Raw genomic sequence first — 21,876 nt, forward strand, 5'->3', positions numbered from 1 at the left:
GGTGTAACATTTTGATATCCCTGAAATCTTTTTGCCCATATCCCACTATATCAGAGAGATCAACACACGAATCCTTACCTTGCTCCCAACTGGACCTATCAAAACCCATAGACAGTCTATATTGATTGGATAATCTGAAGGGTAATTGGGAGTTGTGAATGTGCCAGTTTTACTCCTAAACGTAGCACCACATTGTACTGTGAAAAAAGAAAGTGTCAAAGTGAGACCAGTGAATCACACAACTTTGATTCTGAGCTAAGACATACATTATAGCAATGGGTTAATTGCTGTTTACACACCAGTGCTGAAGGAGGCAAAGAAACCTGGTGCAGATCCAGAAGCATCTGAGACAAACTCGACCATCATTGTGTTGGCACTAGAAACAATTGGAGCAACTTGAATGCTTCCGCACTGTTTATCCAAAAGGACGGGAGAGCTCTTACTGGAACCATCATAGATTTTTATATAGTCATTTGCACAGCCTGGATTGCTTTGGATATGAAATGTATTGAATTGCAACAGTACCTATGAGAAAACAAATATTTACAGTTATAAAATTACTCATCTAAATAAGTGATCATTTTATCATATTATGGAAAGTAAACTGAACTTGGTGAAAACAGTTTTGGCTTCTGTAGCCTGTTACCCTAAATTAGACAAAACGGTTCAGCAAATGGATGAATGAAGGTGACCAAAAAAGCTAATATTTTAAAATTTTCTAGGGCAAATATATACTCACCTGACCAATTGGAATTTTAATCAAGTAGACATAGTTTGTATTTATTGGGTATGGGGAAGGGTATTTTGGAGAAGTGAAGGTCCCTGAAGCACTCATCAGCCGAACTTGAGTTGGGCCTGCAGAAACTGGACAGAAAGAAAAGGAACAGAAAAGCAGGTCAAAAGAGCTGGCATGTGAACAAAAAATAAATAAAGAAAAAACAACAAATCATGACTTACTAGTAGTGTAGGATGCAGTGAAGCCAGGTGCAGTGCCTGCAGCATCAGTGACAAACTCCACTAACAGTGAACTGCCGCTACTAGTTACAGTGGGAATGGGTCCAGCACCACAGGTTTTATCTAGAAGAACTGGGGAGCTCTTAGTGTAACCATCATAGACTTTAATGTAGTCACCTGAACATTTTGGGGTGCTCTGGATATTGAAACTATTGAACTGCAGCCTGATCTACAAAAAATAAAATAAAAAACTGTAAAGAGTGTGGTTAGAGATGACATCTGCAAAAGTTAAAGCATTTTAAATAATTTAATATGGGAAGTGACATCCTTCAGTTCTTCTGTAAGTCTGTGATGGCCAGTGTGATTTGTCTATGCTGTGGTGTGCTAGGCTGGTAACCACTTCAAGAGAGCCCCACTGAATCAACAAGCTAATTAACAGGGCAAGCTCAGGTATAGGACACAGTCTGGACCCCCTGGAGATAGTAGTGAAGGAGAGAATTAAAACAACTACTGAGTGCCATTATGAACAATTCCTCACATTCTCTCTCTGACACGCTGACACTGAGTATTTTCAGCCAACGAATTGTTCAGCAGTGTGTCAAGAAACGGTACTGGGGCTCCTTTATACCAACTGCAATATGTCTGCCTGATACCTCACTGTGACTGTGACTATCTATATGATGTCACTTGGAACTTTTCTGCAGAATCCTACTTTTTGGTTTAAATGTACTTTTCCTGAATTTCCACCAGCATTTTTAAGTATGTAATTCACTTCAGGTTTACCTATGTTTTTAAGTATTTTGCAGACCTTTGAATACTTTGCTCTGTGGTCTCTACTTTTGAAGACTTAAAGAAATTACAACTTTTTTTTGCATGCCAGAGGACATGCTTTTCGTCCAATGATCTGCTCAGTAGCTCTTCACTAAAGTGATTCTAGAGCTCAGTCATAATTATGGTGAAATGTAGTTAATGTTTTAGTTGCTTAAAGAAAATGTGCTGATATGGTAGAAGATGGAGTTTTTACTTTTTTCTCCACTTTCGTCAACTTACCATAGTTCAACAGCCAATTAATAGACATTTATTGTTGGTTTCCATTTATGTTAATCAGTTTCAAATTTCTTTCGTGTCCGTTTAAGCAAAACAGTGTCTTTATATAAATTCATTATGTTGGCAACACTTTAGTTTAGGTACTGCAAAAAAAGTATAAGTCTTTTGCTCTTACGCATCAAAGCCTTAACAAAGACTTCTTTTGGTCTTTATAGCACTTATAAAACATAAGTAGATAGGTTATTCATCACTGTTCAGATTGGCATGTTGACATGATGGTAATATGATTTGTTAATACGAAGGATTCACAGCTCTAATACTAAATATGTAATATCAGAAGAAGTGTGTCTCAGTTAAGCCACTTCACACCAGTCCAAAGTGAAGTTTTCTTAGTATGCCACATTGAAGAGATGAATAAACAATTTACTGATGCTTTGGAAGTGTTAGTAAATTGTAAAGTTTGTATTTGCATTTTAAATGAGAACATGTCACAGCAGTCTGAGTCTGCCCTAAGCGAAGTGTACTATTCAAAAATAAACTGACCTCAATTGAACTTAAGAAGCAGAGATATTATTTCTTTGACATATAATGAAGGGTTTTAACTTTTATCACAACACTGCCCTAACCATATGAACATCTGAAAGAACAACATATTCAAAAGGAGTATCTTTATGAGAATGGCTCCTCTTCTAGTTTTCGTTCCTGCCCTGCATTCTGTGCTGCAGTCATAGGCTTCAGGCTCCATAATCTTTCACTTTATTGTTTTACTATTCACTAGATTTTATGTTTATTGGTTCAACATTTGATAGGTGTAATCATTTTTAACAGAAAGCTGGATATTGTACCTGTTTGATTTTTATTCTTCAAATTCCATATCTTTTGGAGAATCTATACATTCTATAAATTTGTGTAAGCTTTGATTCCTAAAAACGCATCGTGCCTAAAGACTGTCGATAGTATATTATAACGTGTTGATAAGTTAAGAATTTTCATTTGCAGGTTTCCAAATAATGTGCAGAATGCATGTTTTTGAAACTCTTTGTTCTTAATAAACAACAAAAGCTTGTATGTCATAGTCATTTTTCACTGTATTACAAAGCACCATAGTATTCCATTTAGATTAATAGAAACAGTTTTAAATAGGAGGCTTAATTGCCTAATGTACCTCTTTATTGTTAGGTAGAAATTATTGGTATCTCAAATGCCTTTATTTATGGTTGTATTTTTAATCAAACTATTGTAGAAAAAATGTGTTTTTATTCACCCAGTAAAAACACACAGAATACTTACAATAATTTCTTCCTTAAGTGAAAGGTATATGCAGTTTTCCTTACTTCAGCCATGGAAAGTCAGTAAGAACATTTGTACATTTAATGAAGCCTTATAAATAGCTTTGACTTTATCCCTCAAAGTGTTATTGGCCTAACTGTTTTCAATAGTCTGAGCAGAAACAGCACTTTCAAAGAGATGTCCACAATCAAAGTCCCACAGAAACTCACCTGGCCACTTGGAATTTGAATCAGGATGAGACAGTTAGTATTCACTGGGTAGCTCTCAGGATAATTTGGAGAATTTAAGGACCCTAAAGCACCAGTCATAAGAAGCTGAGTTGGGCCAGAACCATCTAGACAAAGAAAACAGAAACAGATGGTTAGCAAATATAAACTTATTCAATTATGAATAGATGATGCAGTTACATGGCTTACATGAGCTATAGGAAGCAGAGAAACCTTGCGTTGGGACAGAAGCATCTGTAACAAATTCTATCAGCAATAAGTTGCTACTTCCAAGAAGACTGAGAATTGACAAAGTGCCACAGGTTTTGTCAAGGAGGACTGGGGAGGTCTTGGTGGGTCCATCATAAGCTTTAATATAGTCACCAGAGCAGCCTGGTGTGGTCTGGATATTGATAGTATTGAAATCTACATAGACCTATAAAGAATACAAGAACAATAGTTACATTATCAAAAAGGTAAAATCTACTTAGTTCAAAAATTCTGTTTAGATTAAGTATATAAGAATTAGAGCACTCATTTGTACTCACCTCTCCAGTTGGAATTTGAATTAGATACTGATAGTTTACATTCTTCGGGTATGGAGAAGGGTAGTTGGGGGAACTGAAGGTTCCAGATGAACCAGTTAAAACAACCTGAGTTGGGCCTGAAGTGACTGCAATGGACAAAGAAGAAAGGTGTGTTCTTTAATTCACTGCTTTCCCGCACATGAGTAAGAGTCAGCCATAAATAAAATTGACTTACAAGTGCTGTAAGAAGCTGTGAAGCCAGGTGCAGTGGCTGAGGCATCAGTGACAAACTGTACTAACATTGAGGTGCTGCTGCCAGTCAAAGTGGGGATAGGTGTACTGCCACATGTTTTATTCAAAAGGACTGGGGCACTCTTACTGGAACCATCATAGACCATAATATAGTCACCAGAGCAGCCTTGTGTAACAAAGATATTGAAACTGTTGAACTGCAGTTGGATCTGTAAAGAATGGGCAATAGTGTGAAAAAACAGATCATATGATCAACTGTCTTGACTTTAAGTATTGTTGAACTAAATGTGCAGATTCTTTCACACTAAAACTCCTGAAAGTCTACTCATACCCACCTGTCCAGTTGGTATCTGAATCAGATAAACATAGTTTACATTTTTTGGGTATGGCAGTGGGAAGTTAGGAGAAGAGAAGGTCCCAGAAGCCCCAGTCAGCGACACTTGAGTTGATGTATAGGTGACTAAAGTGAAACACAAACAACATGGTGAACAACTTCAAAACAGTGTTGATCTAAAAAAGCATTTGCATTTTGTTGACTCACAGGTGCCGTAAGTAGCGGTGAAGCCGGGTGCAGTGACTGAGGCATCGGTGACAAACAAAACTAACATTGAGCTGCTGCTGCCAGTCAAAGTCGAGATCGGTGTACTGCCACATGTTTTATTGAGTAGAACAGGGGAGCTTATACTGGAACCATCATAGACTTTGATATAGTCACCAGAACAACTTGGTGTGTTCTGGATATTGAAACTATTGAACTGCAGCTGGACCTGTAAGGAATAGGCGAAATAAGTACAAACAATATGTATGCGAGTGTTTATGGTACCAAAGTTTATAATGGCATTATTTAATGAAATAATGAGGTTATCCTTTACATAAATGAGAAGCTGCGTTCAAAGAACACATTCAGTTGAAATATATCAGTCACCAGTCAGAACACAGCAGAATAACTACTGTAATAACTTAATACTTGCTTCCTAAGGTATACTTGACATTTATCACAGGAAGTAGACCCCAAGGCACAACTATGACACACAGGAGACCCTTTATCTCACGCTGATGTTAAAATGTCTGACGGTCCTTCTGGAGTCAGTGGATTCTGTTCCTGACAAAAATGAAATCTTCTATACCTGCTCAGGTTTTTGCTAAGGTTACAATCACAAGGGTAGGTACATTACAAAATGTAGGTGCAAAAGACCTAATCCTATGCCAGAGGTTATTTTATTTCTACTAAAAGAAACTGGATTTAGTTTATCAAACTTTATCATCAGAAACATCCAAGGTCTCAGTCATACTTGCCTGTCCACTTGGTATTTGTATCAGGTAGACATAGTTTGCATTATTTGGATATGGGGAAGGGTAGTTGGGAGACGTAAAGGTCCCTGAGGCACCAGTTAACAGAATTTGAGTTGGCCCAGAAGTAACTGCACAGAGAGAAGACAATAAGGGTGTCAGTGAATACTTTCCAGTTTTATTTTACTGTACTAATTCATTTCTGTATTTGATGTTGTGTTATGATTATGTTAGCTCTGTAAAGCATCTTCTGATGGTGTATTTCTTTAATGAAACTGTATATACTTTTACTAATAAACACATCATATCTTGAGATGCAAACAAGAGTGCAGTTTATTGATTTACTTACAGGTGCTGTAGGAAGCAATGAAACCGGGTGCAGTAACTGAGGCATCAGTGACAAACTGTACTAACACTGAGCTGCTGCTGCCAGTCAGAGCTGGGATAGACATTTTGCCACATGTTTTATCTCGTAGGACAGGTGAGCTCGTACTGGAACCATCATAGACTTTGATATAGTCACCGGAACAGCTTGGTGTGTTCTGGATATTGAAACTATTAAACTGCAGCTGGACCTGTAAAGAATAGGCGAAAATAAATACAAATAATATGTATGCAAGTGTGTATGGTACCAAAGTTTATAATGATGTTATTTTATAAAGTAACTAGGGGGCTTCCCCCCTTGCTTGCTTCGCTCGCCAACCCCCCTGCCTGCGCTACACGGCAGCAACTTCACGTCTCTGCTGCTCGCGTATGTGGATTTCACTTTCACCATACAACAAAACTTTTAATTCTCGCGGATAGGCATCTTCATTGGGAAGAAACACTACTTTTTCCTGATGGTAACATGAATTAGACGATCAACAAGTCTCCAACTTAAAGTTTAAAGCCAAACAATATCTACATACTTCTGTCATGTCCATATATTCGATCTCTTTTCGCTTTTACCTTTTCATTAATATCGCATTGAATTTTGATTCTGTATTTGGAATTACATCGTGACAACGCAACATATAACTGCCCGCGAGTGAATATCGTTTCTTTCTCGCTACATGAACTATGTCTGACAATAGCATTCACACAAATGAAAAATGATTGAATTGTGTGCGTGGTTGTAACTGTTTTAGATTTGGGAAGGACTTTTCCAAATCTCTTTGCATAAAGTTTTGTCTGGCAGGGCTTAAAATTTTCTCCCGCGGGATTTCACTCACCAACCAACAAATCTTTTAATTCTCACGGATACACCTCTTCATTGGGAAGAAACACTACTTTTCCCTGATGGCAACATGAATTAGAATATCTACAAGTCTCCGACTTAAAGTTTAAACTTGAACAATATATTGAATCTTTTTTCCACTGTTCTGTTATTTCACCGAGTAATAATTTCTGTTTGTTTGCGCCAATGCAATCTTTACTATCATATTTTTGAGACTTTTCAAACTTTCATACTTCCATTATCTCTAACCTACTCTGCATGTGTATCGCACCAATGTTTTTGAATTCTTTACAACAATCTACTTTGTCATCTACTCTTTGTCTTTTTATTTCCCGCCCCAGCCATGGTTAACTCTCTTGGCACAAAGTCTCGTCTCACGTGACATGAAAGTGTCTCTCAGAGAAAGTCACATCTCGTCTCTCTTCCCAAGATTTTTTTAGTATAATAGAGAGATGAGGTTATCCTTTACATAAACAAGATGCTTCATTCAAAGAACACATTCAGTTGAAATGTATCAGTCACCAGTCAGAACACAGCAGAATAACTAATAACGTACTGTAATTGTTGCTTCCTAAGGTATACTTGACATTGACCACTAGAAGTAGACCCCAAGGCACAACTGTGACACACAGGAGACGCTTTATCTCACACTGATGTTAAAATGTCTGACAGTCCTTCTTGAGTCTGTGGACTCTGTTCCTGACAAAATTTAAATCTTCTGTACCTGCCCAGGTTTTGCTAAGGTTGCAATCACAAAGGGAGGAACATTACAAAATGTAGATACAAAAAGACCTAATCCTAAGGCCAGAGGTTATTTCATTTCTATTAAAAGAAACTGGATTTAGTTTGACAAACTTTATCATAAGAAGAAAATAGGCAGAAACATCCAAGGTCTCAGTCATACTTACCTGTCCGCTTGGTATTTGTATCAGGTAGACATAGTTTGCATTATTTGGATATGGGGAAGGGTAGTTGGGAGACGTAAAGGTCCCTGAGGCACCAGTTAACAGAATTTGAGTTGGCCCAGAAATAACTGCACAGAGAAAAGAGAATAAGGGTGTCAATGAATGCTTCCTAGTTTTATTTTATTTTATTGTATTAATTCATTTCTGTATTTGATGTTGTGTTATAATTATGTTAGCTCTGTAAAGTATCTTCTGATGGTGTATTTCTTTAATGAAACTGTATATACTTTTACTAATAAACACATCATATCTTGAGATACAAACAAGAGTGCAGTTTATTGATTTACTTACAGGTGCTGTAGGAAGCAATGAAACCGGGTGCAGTGACTGAGGCATCAGTGACAAACTGTACTAACACTGAGCTGCTGCTGCCAGTCAGAGCTGGGATAGACATATTGCCACATGTTTTATCTCGTAGGACAGGTGAGCTCGTACTGGAACCATCATAGACTTTGATATAGTCACTGGAACAGCTTGGTGTGTTCTGGATATTGAAACTATTAAACTGCAGCTGGACCTGTAAGGAATAGGCGAAAATAAATGCAAACAATATGTATGCAAGTGTGTATGGTACCAAAGTTTATAATGATGTTATTTTATAAAGTAACTAGGGGGCTTCCCCCCTTGCTTGCTTCGCTCGCCAACCCCCCTGCCTGCGCTACACGCCAGCAACTTCACGTCTCTGCTGCTCGCGTATGTGGATTTCACTTTCACCAAACAAGAAAACTTTTAATTCTTGCGGATACGCCTCTTCATTGGGAAGAAACACTACTTTTCCCTGATGGCAACACAAATTAGACGATCAACAAGTCTCCGACTTAAAAGTTTAAATCTGAACAATATATTCAATCTCTTTTCACTGTTACGTTATTTCACCGAGTAATAATTTCCATTTGTTTGTACTAATGTAATTTTTACTATAATTTTTTTGAGACTTTTGAATTTTAGTACTTTTATTATTTCTAACCTGCTCTGCATGTGTATCGCACCAACGTTTTTGAATTCTTTACGATTTTCTTTGTCATCTACTCTTTGTCTTTTATTTCCCACCCCGGGCATAGTTAAATCTCTTGGCACAAAGTCTAGTCTCATGGGACATAAGTGTCTCTCAGAGAAAGTCAAGTCTCGTCTCTCTTCCCAAGATTTTTTTTACTATAATAGAGAGAGAGATAAGATTATCCTTTACATAAACGAGATGCTGCGTTCAAAGAACACATTCAGTTGAAATGTATCAGTCACCAGTCAGAACACAGCAGAATAACTACTGTAATAACTTAATACTTGCTTCCTAAGGTATACTTGACATTTATCACAGGAAGTAGACCCCAAGGCACAACTATGACACACAGGAGACCCTTTATCTCACGCTGATGTTTAAATGTCTGACGGTCCTTCTGGAGTCAGTGGATTCTGTTCCTGACAAAAATGAAATCTTCTATACCTGCTCAGGTTTTTGCTAAGGTTACAATCACAAGGGTAGGTACATTACAAAATGTAGGTGCAAAAGACCTAATCCTATGCCAGAGGTTATTTTATTTCTACTAAAAGAAACTGGATTCAGTTTATCAAACTTTATCATCAGAAACATCCAAGGTCTCAATCATACTTGCCTGTCCGCTTGGTATTTGTATCAGGTAGACATAGTTTGCATTATTTGGATATGGGGAAGGATAGTTGGGAGACGTAAAGGTCCCTGAGGCACCAGTTAACAGAATTTGAGTTGGCCCAGAAGTAACTGCACAGAGAGAAGAGAATAAGGGTGTCAATGAATGCTTTCCAGTTTTATTTTACTGTACTAATTCATTTCTGTATTTGATGTTGTGTTATGATTATGTTAGCTCTGTAAAGCATCTTCTGATGGTGTATTTCTTTAATGAAACTGTATATACTTTTACTAATAAACACATCATATCTTGAGATACAAACAAGAGTGCAGTTTATTGATTTACTTACAGGTGCTGTAGGAAGCAATGAAACCGGGTGCAGTGACTGAGGCATCAGTGACAAACTGTACTAACACTGAGCTGCTGCTGCCAGTCAGAGCTGGGATAGACATATTGCCACATGTTTTATCTCGTAGGACAGGTGAGCTCGTACTGGAACCATCATAGACTTTGATATAGTCACCGGAACAGCTTGGTGTGTTCTGGATATTGAAACTATTAAACTGCAACTGGACCTGTAAGGAATAGGCGAAAATAAATGCAAACAATATGTATGCAAGTGTGTATGGTACCAAAGTTTATAATGATGTTATTTTATAAAGTAAGTAGGGGGCTTCCCTCCCTGCTCGCTTCGCTCACCAACCCCCCAGCCTGCGCTACACGCCAGCAACTTCACGTCTCTGCTGCTCGCGTATGTGGATTTCACTTTCACCATACAACAAAACTTTTAATTCTCGCGGATAGGCATTTTCATTGGGAAGAAACACTACTTTTTCCTGATGGCAACATGAATTAGACGATCAACAAGTCTCCAACTTAAAGTTTAAAGCCAAACAATATCTACATACTTCTGTCATGTCCATATATTCGATCTCTTTTCGCTTTTACCTTATCATTAATATCGCATTGAATTTTGATTCTGTATTTGGAATTACATCGTGACAACGCAACATATAACTGCCCGCGAGTGAATATCGTTTCTTTCTCGCTACATGAACTATGTCTGACAATAGCATTCACACAAATGAAAAATGATTGAATTGTGTGCGTGGTTGTAACTGTTTTAGATTTGGGAAGGACTTTTCCAAATCTCTTTGCATAAAGTTTTGTCTGGCAGGGCTTAAAATTTTCTCCCGCGGGATTTCACTCTCACCAACCAACAAATCTTTTAATTCTCACGGATACACCTCTTCATTGGGAAGAAACACTACTTTTCCCTGATGGCAACATGAATTAGAATATCTACAAGTCTCTGACTTAAAGTTTAAACTTGAACAATATATTGAATCTTTTTTCCACTGTTCTGTTATTTCACCGAGTAATAATTTCTGTTTGTTTGCGCCAATGCAATCTTTACTATCATATTTTTGAGAGTTTTCAAACTTTCATACTTCCATTATCTCTAACCTGCTCTGCATGTGTATCGCACCAATGTTTTTGAATTCTTTACAACAATCTACTTTGTCATCTACTCTTTGTCTTTTTATTTCCCGCCCCAGCCATGGTTAACTCTCTTGGCACAAAGTCTCGTCTCACGTGACATGAAAGTGTCTCTCAGGGAAAGTCACATCTCGTCTCTCTTCCCAAGATTTTTTTAGTATAATAGAGAGATGAGGTTATCCTTTACATAAACAAGATGCTTCATTCAAAGAACACATTCAGTTGAAATGTATCAGTCACCAGTCAGAACACAGCAGAATAACTAATAACGTACTGTAATTGTTGCTTCCTAAGGTATACTTGACATTGACCACTAGAAGTAGACCCCAAGGCACAACTGTGACACACAGGAGACGCTTTATCTCACACTGATGTTAAAATGTCTGACAGTCCTTCTTGAGTCTGTGGACTCTGTTCCTGACAAAATTTAAATCTTCTATACCTGCTCAGGTTTTTGCTAAGGTTGCAATCACAAAGGGAGGAACATTACAAAATGTAGATACAAAAAGACCTAATCCTAAGGCCAGAGGTTATTTCATTTCTATTAAAAGAAACTGGATTTAGTTTGACAAACTTTATCATAAGAAGAAAATAGGCAGAAACATCCAAGGTCTCAGTCATACTTACCTGTCCGCTTGGTATTTGTATCAGGTAGACATAGTTTGCATTATTTGGATATGGGGAAGGGTAGTTGGGAGACGTAAAGGTCCCTGAGGCACCAGTTAACAGAATTTGAGTTGGCCCAGAAATAACTGCACAGAGAAAAGAGAATAAGGGTGTCAATGAATGCTTCCTAGTTTTATTTTATTTTATTGTATTAATTCATTTCTGTATTTGATGTTGTGCTATAATTATGTTAGCTCTGTAAAGTATCTTCTGATGGTGTATTTCTTTAATGAAACTGTATATACTTTTACTAATAAACACATCATATCTTGAGATACAAACAAGAGTGCAGTTTATTGATTTACTTACAGGTGCTGTAGGAAGCAATGAAACCGGGTGCAGTGACTGAGGCATCAGTGACAAACTGTACTAACACTGAGCTGCTGCTGCCAGTCAGAGCTGGGATAGACATATTGCCACATGTTTTATCTCGTAGGACAGGTGAGCTCGTACTGGAACCATCATAGACTTTGATATAGTCACCGGAACAGCTTGGTGTGTTCTGGATATTGAAACTATTAAACTGCAGCTGGACCTGTAAGGAATAGGCGAAAATAAATGCAAACAATATGTATTCAAGTGTGTATGGTACCAAAGTTTATAATGATGTTATTTTATAAAGTAACTAGGGGGCTTCCCCCCTTGCTTGCTTCGCTCGCCAACCCCCCTGCATGCGCTACACGCCAGCAACTTCACGTCTCTGCTGCTCGCGTATGTGGATTTCACTTTCACCAAACAAGAAAACTTTTAATTCTTGCGGATACGCCTCTTCATTGGGAAGAAACACTACTTTTCCCTGATGGCAACACAAATTAGACGATCAACAAGTCTCCGACTTAAAAGTTTAAATCTGAACAATATATTCAATCTCTTTTCACTGTTACGTTATTTCACCGAGTAATAATTTCCATTTGTTTGTACTAATGTAATTTTTACTATAATTTTTTTGAGACTTTTGAATTTTAGTACTTTTGTTATTTCTAACCTGCTCTGCATGTGTATCGCACCAACGTTTTTGAATTCTTTACGATTTTCTTTGTCATCTACTCTTTGTCTTTTATTTCCCACCCCGGGCATAGTTAAATCTCTTGGCACAAAGTCTAGTCTCATGGGACATGAAAGTGTCTCTCAGAGAAAGTCAAGTCTCGTCTCTCTTCCCAAGATTTTTTTTACTATAATAGAGAGAGAGATAAGATTATCCTTTACATAAACGAGATGCTGCGTTCAAAGAACACATTCAGTTGAAATGTATCAGTCACCAGTCAGAACACAGCAGAATAACTACTGTAATAACTTAATACTTGCTTCCTAAGGTATACTTGACATTTATCACAGGAAGTAGACCCCAAGGCACAACTATGACACACAGGAGACGCTTTATCTCACGCTGATGTTAAAATGTCTGACGGTCCTTCTGGAGTCAGTGGATTCTGTTCCTGACAAAAATGAAATCTTCTATACCTGCTCAGGTTTTTGCTAAGGTTACAATCACAAGGGTAGGTACATTACAAAATGTAGGTGCAAAAGACCTAATCCTATGCCAGAGGTTATTTTATTTCTACTAAAAGAAACTGGATTCAGTTTATCAAACTTTATCATCAGAAACATCCAAGGTCTCAATCATACTTGCCTGTCCGCTTGGTATTTGTATCAGGTAGACATAGTTTGCATTATTTGGATATGGGGAAGGGTAGTTGGGAGACGTAAAGGTCCCTGAGGCACCAGTTAACAGAATTTGAGTTGGCCCAGAAGTAACTGCACAGAGAGAAGAGAATAAAGGTGTCAATGAATGCTTTCCAGTTTTATTTTACTGTACTAATTCATTTCTGTATTTGATGTTGTGTTATGATTATGTTAGCCTTGTAAAGCATCTTCTGATGGTGTATTTCTTTAATGAAACTGTATATACTTTTACTAATAAACACATCATATCTTGAGATACAAACAAGAGTGCAGTTTATTGATTTACTTACAGGTGCTGTAGGAAGCAATGAAACCGGGTGCAGTGACTGAGGCATCAGTGACAAACTGTACTAACACTGAGCTGCTGCTGCCAGTCAGAGCTGGGATAGACATATTGCCACATGTTTTATCTCGTAGGACAGGTGAGCTCGTACTGGAACCATCATAGACTTTGATATAGTCACCGGAACAGCTTGGTGTGTTCTGGATATTGAAACTATTAAACTGCAACTGGACCTGTAAAGAATAGGCGAAAATAAATACAAATAATATGTATGCAAGTGTGTATGGTACTGTTGTGATGTGAAATTTTGCATACAACTTGATAAATATTTTGTATGTCTTTATTTGTAACTTAGGCAAAGCAATGTAATATTAGTGTTACATTAGTGAGAAGCATTCATGTTTACCCCCCCCCCCCCCCTTTTTAGGAATGGGTCTCTTTGAATTTTACAATGGGGTTGGGGTGGAAGTGCCTCAAACCAGTTTGGCAAGTGTTTCCCTGCTAAAGTCTCTCTCTCAACCCCCACACAAAGCCAGGCTGCCTAACTACTAAGCATTACCTTAACATATGATTATGGGGGCAGGTGTGAAGGTATTCTATTCCCCATTGGTCTGAAGTATGGCTGTTTGGTACTGGCTTGTATCAGAAGCCTTTAAGTACCACGACGTCCTATTGGCTCTAGGGGTTGGACAGAAAACCTATAATTTGCTCACTCCCTCACTCTTTGTCTTACCAAACTGATGAAGACCATCTCACACACACCATGAACTAAAAAGGACAACACAATGAAGAACACGGCTTGGCAGCTATATTGAGACAGGCATGCGGCCTGTTCTGACGAAAGCTGACCACAAATGATGTTTTAACTAGAGACATTTTTAAGTTACTAACAAGTCTGTGTGCCGACTGAACTACACATCTCCATTTATCAAGTTGTATGGTTGAAATATTCAACTGTACTTTGCATATTGTTATTATTTATGAATATTATCAATAATACATTGTTCAAATTGTAACTTAACTCCTGCTTGTCTTTTACTACACGTAATTGCCTAGATTATAAATGTAAAAGGGAAGGTGGGGAGAAGTTATACGGTACAATACCTTAGAAACAGTTTTAAGTCTGTGAGATTTGAGGCATTCTGACAAAGGCTACATATTAATAATACAAAGGGGAAAGTAGAGTAAAATATTGCTCTACCGAGACAAAACAGGTACCAAAATTTATAATGGCATTATTTAATACCAGTAACGGCGCACTGCACGATAACGTGCAGTGAATACACTTGACTTGAGCATTCATAGTATTCATCCTCTTTCTCTGTATGTTTAGCATTCATTTGCTCAGAGGTTGATGTGCTTGCTGCTTCCTGAGCAGCTCTTCTTTACTCCACCCTAGCGGCCCGCTGCTTCTCTTTCATCAGCATCTTTTTGCGTTAAAACTGATTGTTAGTTTTTGTGTTGCAATTACTTAGCATGTTTTCTTTAACCTTTCACTTAATCTGGCACTTAAGTCTTCAATCTGCCTCCAGAATGATTAGCAAAGGTTGTAGGGAATGAGAACAGCGCCAGTATGCATGCATCGCAAGGCCGCCCTGGTGCGTGCTGCAGAGAGTTGATTCTACAATAAACTAAAATAAAAATAAAAAGAGTAAGAAAATCATCAACCCAAAAGCGTATAGTAGACGTCACGTAGTATATGTGTACCAAATTTCAAGTCAATAGGTGAAACGGTTTGCGAGCTACAGGTGATTTAAAATCCTGGACAGACAAACGAACAGCTATGGTAGCGTATTATAGAAGAAGAAAATAATGAGGTTATCCTTTACATAAACGAGATGCTGCATTCAGAGAACACATTCACGTGAAATGTATCAGTCACCACTCAGAACACAGCAGAATAACTAATAACTTACTGTAATTGTTGCTTCCTAAGGTATACTTGACATTTATCACAGGAAGTAGACCCCAAGGCACAACTATGACACACAGGAGACGCTTTATCTCACGCTGGTGTTAAAATGTCTGACGGTCCTTCTGGAGTCAGTGGATTCTGTTCCTGACAAAAATGAAATCTTCTATACCTGCTCAGGTTTTTGCTAAGGTTACAATCACAAGGGTAGGTACATTACAAAATGTAGGTGCAAAAGACCTAATCCTATGCCAGAGGTTATTTTATTTCTACTAAAAGAAACTGGATTCAGTTTATCAAACTTTATCATCAGAAACATCCAAGGTCTCAGTCATACTTGCCTGTCCGCTTGGTATTTGTATCAGGTAGACAAAGTTTGCATTATTTGGATATGGGGAAGGGTAGTTGGGAGACGTAAAGGTCCCTGAGGCACCAGTTAACAGAATTTGAGTTGGCCCAGAAGTAACTGCACAGAGAGAAGACAATAAGGGTGTCAGTGAATACTTTCCAGTTTTATTTTACTGTACTAATTCATTTCTGTATTTGATGTTGTGTTATAATTATGTTAGCTCTGTAAAGCATCTTCTGATGGTGTATTTCTTTAATGAAACTGTATATACTTTTACTAATAAACACATCATATCTTGAGATGCAAACAAGAGTGCAGTTTATTGATTTACTTACAGGTGCTGTAGGAAGCAATGAAACCGGGTGCAGTGACTGAGGCATCAGTGACAAACTGTACTAACACTGAGCTGCTGCTGCCAGTCAGAGCTGGGATAGACATATTGCCACATGTTTTATCTCGTAGGACAGGTGAGCTCGTACTGGAACCATCATAGACTTTGATATAGTCACCGGAACAGCTTGGTGTGTTCTGGATATTGAAACTATTAAACTGCAACTGGACCTGTAAGGAATAGGCGAAAATAAATGCAAACAATATGTATGAAAGTGTGTATGGTACCAAAGTTTATAATGATGTTATTTTATAAAGTAACTAGGGGGCTTCCCTCCCTGCTCGCTTCGCTCGCCAACCCCCCCTGCCTGCGCTACACGGCAGCAACTTCACGTCTCTGCTGCTCGCGTATGTGGATTTCACTTTCACCATACAACAAAACTTTTAATTCCCGCGGATAGGCATCTTCATTGGGAAGAAACACTACTTTTTCCTGATGGTAACATGAATTAGACGATCAACAAGTCTCCAACTTAAAGTTTAAAGCCAAACAATATCTACATACTTCTGTCATGTCCATATATTCGATCTCTTTTCGCTTTTACCTTTTCATTAATATCGCATTGAATTTTGATTCTATATTTGGAATTACATCGTGACAACGCAACATATAACTGCCCGCGAGTGAATATCGTTTCTTTCTCGCTACATGAACTATGTCTGACAATAGCATTCACACAAATGAAAAATGATTGAATTGTGTGCGTGGTTGTAACTGTTTTAGATTTGGGAAGGACTTTTCCAAATCTCTTTGCATAAAGTTTTGTCTGGCAGGGCTTAAAATTTTCTCCCGCGGGATTTCACTTTCACCAAACAACAAATCTTTTAATTCTCACGGATACACCTCTTCATTGGGAAGAAACACTACTTTTCCCTGATGGCAACATGAATTAGAATATCTACAAGTCTCTGACTTAAAGTTTAAACCTGAACAATATATTGAATCTTTTTTCACTGTTCTGTTATTTCACCGAGTAATAATTTCTGTTTGTTTGCGCCAATGCAATCTTTACTATCATATTTTTGAGACTTTTCAAACTTTCATACTTCCATTATCTCTAACCTGCTCTGCATGTGTATCGCACCAATGTTTTTGAATTCTTTACAACAATCTACTTTGTCATCTACTCTTTGTCTTTTTATTTCCCGACCCAGCCATGGTTAACTCTCTTGGCACAAAGTCTCGTCTCACGTGACATGAAAGTGTCTCTCAGAGAAAGTCACATCTCGTCTCTCTTCCCAAGATTTTTTTAGTATAATAGAGAGATGAGGTTATCCTTTACATAAACAAGATGCTTCATTCAAAGAACACATTCAGTTGAAATGTATCAGTCACCAGTCAGAACACAGCAGAATAACTAATAACGTACTGTAATTGTTGCTTCCTAAGGTATACTTGACATTGACCACTAGAAGTAGACCCCAAGGCACAACTGTGACACACAGGAGACGCTTTATCTCACACTGATGTTAAAATGTCTGACAGTCCTTCTTGAGTCTGTGGACTCTGTTCCTGACAAAATTTAAATCTTCTGTACCTGCTCAGGTTTTGCTAAGGTTGCAATCACAAAGGGAGGAACATTACAAAATGTAGATACAAAAAGACCTAATCCTAAGGCCAGAGGTTATTTCATTTCTATTAAAAGAAACTGGATTTAGTTTGACAAACTTTATCTTAAGAAGAAAATAGGCAGAAACATCCAAGGTCTCAGTCATACTTACCTGTCCGCTTGGTATTTGTATCAGGTAGACATAGTTTTCATTATTTGGATATGGGGAAGGGTAGTTGGGAGACGTAAAGGTCCCTGAGGCACCAGTTAACAGAATTTGAGTTGGCCCAGAAATAACTGCACAAAGAAAAGAGAATAAGGGTGTCAATGAATGCTTCCTAGTTTTATTTTATTTTATTGTATTAATTCATTTCTGTATTTGATGTTGTGTTATAATTATGTTAGCTCTGTAAAGCATCTTCTGATGGTGTATTTCTTTAATGAAACTGTATATACTTTTACTAATAAACACATCATATCTTGAGATACAAACAAGAGTGCAGTTTATTGATTTACTTACAGGTGCTGTAGGAAGCAATGAAACCGGGTGCAGTGACTGAGGCATCAGTGACAAACTGTACTAACACTGAGCTGCTGCTGCCAGTCAGAGCTGGGATAGACATATTGCCACATGTTTTATCTCGTAGGACAGGTGAGCTCGTACTGGAACCATCGTAGGCTTTGATATAGTCACCGGAACAGCTTGGTGTGTTCTGGATATTAAAACTACTGAACTGTAGCTGGACCTTTAAGGAGTAGGCAAAATAAATACAAACAATATGTATGTTAGTATGCATGTTACCTATATTTAATATGACACATAAACAAGATGCTTCAATTACAGAATACATTAATTTGAAATGTTTCAGTCACTAGTTATAAAGTGGCATTATTAGGGAATTAATTAACAAGCAGTTCCAAACCAGCTGACATGTAAAACAGGCATGATGCCAAAGAAGACATCATTGGAATTTCTGACAGATCACATGACACACGTGTGTACCATCATGAAGATGTAGAAGTACAGGAAGTAGTAGTAAAGAATTTAGGCATCAACCAGAGTAAAACAATTCTAAAGATTGGAATTTTTGCACATTAGGTGCTGTACTGTAGCAAAGGATGAAATAGACTTGAATAATAAAATTATAATGTCTGTTCCCCTTTCTTAGACTGACTCCTTCGAGAATTACTTAACTTGAATTGTCTTTAATAGTAAATGCAAATGTCTCACTAAAACATTCCATATGGTGTGAATAATACATGTTGTAGACATGTGCAGCATGAATGATGCTGTATACCTTAAACTGAATGTATGACTAAATTTATTCAGGTTCTCATCAGTCAGAATTCAACCCAGTAATGTTTATATATAACATGTATTGATGAGATGTGGTGAGTTAATTGTTAGTTTCCTGCAATATTTGCAGTGTTTTTCTACTAAGCAGTACTCCACAACCACCATATTAATTTAGAAACCAGTGGTGAGCAATCAGATGTTATATGCACTACCTCTCATGGACTGAACATCATTTTTTTCACAGAAATTCTTTGTGATATCTAAGGAAATATTAAGTTAATTTAGTCCTTTTTACAAACACTAGCTAGATGGCTTATCCAAATAAGCACCTAGTCACACTCACCTGTCCACTTGGGATGTGAATCAAGTAGAGATAGTTTGCATTCATTGGGTAGGGGGATGGATAATTTGGAGAAGTAAAAGTCCCTAAAGTACCATTTAGCTGAAATTCAGTTGGTCCTGCATTGTCTGCATGGGGTAGTAAAAAGAACAGGTTAGTAAATACAATATAGTTTGTTCTTGCATTAGAATTTGCATTCATTTGACTTCCAGATGGTGTCAGAAACGCCTTACTATTGCATGTGTAAAGAAGATTGATCCTTTCAATGTCGATGGGACTCAGTCCTTGTCTTTGCCCAATAGGGACTGTCGGATCAGGGATGGGCACAATAGTTGCCATTCCACTGACATTGGTAAAAGCGTAACTGCAAAGAAAAACATAACTAAGTGATGCACATGGAAGTCCTGTCCATGGAACTCTTATTATGTACTAAATCTCTTGGGTCTCATTACATTTCAGTGCTCTAGAAGAACATTAATATACTAAATATGGCAAAATCCTCTTACTTGCTATAATGCATAACTGAGCTGTAGTCATAAGGTGTTCCAAGGTTGTTGGTGTCCTGTTTTTCAAAGTTTTGGACTTCATCTGTGAAGGAATATACACGATATAAATGATGTACTTAAAAATTGTCATTGTCACATCAGTTCAACTAAAGATTAAATCAGCACTTCCAGGGTCAGACACTAATAATATTAGTTTGGCATTTATGAGTTTGCTGTGTATATTTTTCACATTCTACCTAGGAATGGGAGATATGGGCTTAAATTGATATTGTGATTATTTTTACACAAAATGTAATTTTTCAATATTTCTCAAAATACCTTAAATATTGAAGATAAGCATAGTATAGGCATGTATTGACAGTAGCAGCTCTATTATTCAACCCAGAAGTTTTTATGTGTGTTTGGGAGTTCTGCCATGTTTTAATTTCCCCTGGGTAAAAATAAAATCTATCTATCTATCTATCTATCTATCTATCTATCTATCTATCTATCTATCTATCTATCTATCTATCTATCTATCTATCTATCTATCTATCTATCTATCTATCTATCTATCTATCTATCTAAAATAAGTTCTTAAATACTGTAGCTGTGCTTTAAAGAAACAACTCAAATAACATGTTTTTCAACCATTTTTGTTTTTTCAATGTTTGAAAGAAAGCAGATAGCCCCAGTTTTCCACTAGACTCACTATGTCGAATCCTCCAAAATGGAGCCTCAAAAAACAATAAAGAACTACATAACGTTTAAGTAAGTCAGAATACCCAGTGGAGCCCCTACAGATTTTTTTTTCTTTTCCTGTTCACCCTGGCCAACTGACCTTATCATCACACACCATCATTTAGAGAATTAAAAAATAATTCTATATTTAACGACTCTATTTCTTTTATATAAGTGTGCATTTTGTATTTTTGTATATTATTAAGGCGTTATTATTATTATCCATTTTAATTTGTTTTTCTTTACATGTAACTACATCTTTGACATCTTGTAAAGCACGTTGGGCTACATGTGCTATAGAAATAAACGTTGTTGCTTTTATCTCCTCTACTTACATTTGAGTTTTCTTTGTATGTACTGCATATGGGTCAGCCAGTCAGTAAGCATGGCTCTCTCTGTCTGTTTTACATAAGTAAAGACAAACCTCTTGATTCATTACCACAGTAATCACTGATTATAATATACAGTGTAATACAGGCTGTATGTAGTGTTTTATGATTAACATCATTTGTAATGGTTCCAAATTATGTTTTTGCAAATCCACGCCTGTCCTTTTCTGTGATTGTGTGTATGATGCGTGCAGGCATTTATTTTTTAACATGAACCAGTATAGTAAGTATTGCTTTTGCAGTCGGGCAACTTGTGTTTTGCATCCAGTGCTGTTAGCAGCTTCTTGAATCCTTATTTGTATGTGTTATAGATTGGTACTTTACACGGCTAGAGAAAAAAATCTGTAAGGGGTAGTGACATTGCAGTGGAAACAAAGCAAAACTTCACTTTTGTTTTCTATCCCAGTGAATAGTGAAGCAATTTCTCCCTGTTAAAATTGATCATTATAAATCAGACAGATTTTTTTACATTAATCGATATTTTATTATCCTATGACTAATGTCTGCTAACAAAGTAATATGGTTGGATATTTCAGTTCCTTCATAAAGTCATCAGGAAAACGTAGTGTAGCGCCCCAGGTCCTAACAGCAGACGGAGTAAGGACACTTGGAGAAGCCAGTTATAAAGCAGACTCGCAAGAGATACTAAGTGGGGCTCACGAACATAGCACTTAAAGAGAACATCAACTCTGTGTTCCTGCTGCTAAAGACCATCAGCTTGGGTGTATGGCTAGTGGCGAGCATCAGATGTGGAGCCCAGGTGTCCAGAGTGAGGTGAGACTGGTACAGCAGGTGTGCCGGCATTGGGACCAAACAGTTGGGGGTGCGTGGAGGAGCAGCAGTGGAATTCACTAGTGGGTTCAACTGCTAATGAAACTTTTTAGTGCTAACTGTAACCAACTTTCCACAAAATGTTAAATCCATTCCTCCATCTCCTGCA

General features: G+C 37.5%; 1 protein-coding gene across 1 annotated transcript in view; it reads right to left on the bottom strand.

Moving 5' to 3' along the window:
* Positions 1-749: 749 nt before the first annotated feature.
* The window catches only part of LOC127526612 (hatching enzyme 1.2-like), a 34,985-nt gene continuing 13,858 nt past the window's right edge, over positions 750-21,876 (bottom strand). The window contains exons 7-10 of the mRNA XM_051922508.1: positions 19,828-19,909; positions 19,555-19,685; positions 11,479-11,603; positions 750-1,183 (exon numbers count right to left, since the gene is read on the bottom strand). Coding sequence (XP_051778468.1) covers positions 947-1,183; positions 11,479-11,603; positions 19,555-19,685; positions 19,828-19,909 — 575 coding nt within the window. The 3' untranslated portion in view covers positions 750-946. The remainder of the gene's footprint in view (positions 1,184-11,478; positions 11,604-19,554; positions 19,686-19,827; positions 19,910-21,876) is intronic.

The sequence above is a fragment of the Erpetoichthys calabaricus genome, chromosome 2 (assembly GCF_900747795.2).
Source record: "Erpetoichthys calabaricus chromosome 2, fErpCal1.3, whole genome shotgun sequence".
Taxonomy (NCBI): domain Eukaryota; kingdom Metazoa; phylum Chordata; class Cladistia; order Polypteriformes; family Polypteridae; genus Erpetoichthys; species Erpetoichthys calabaricus.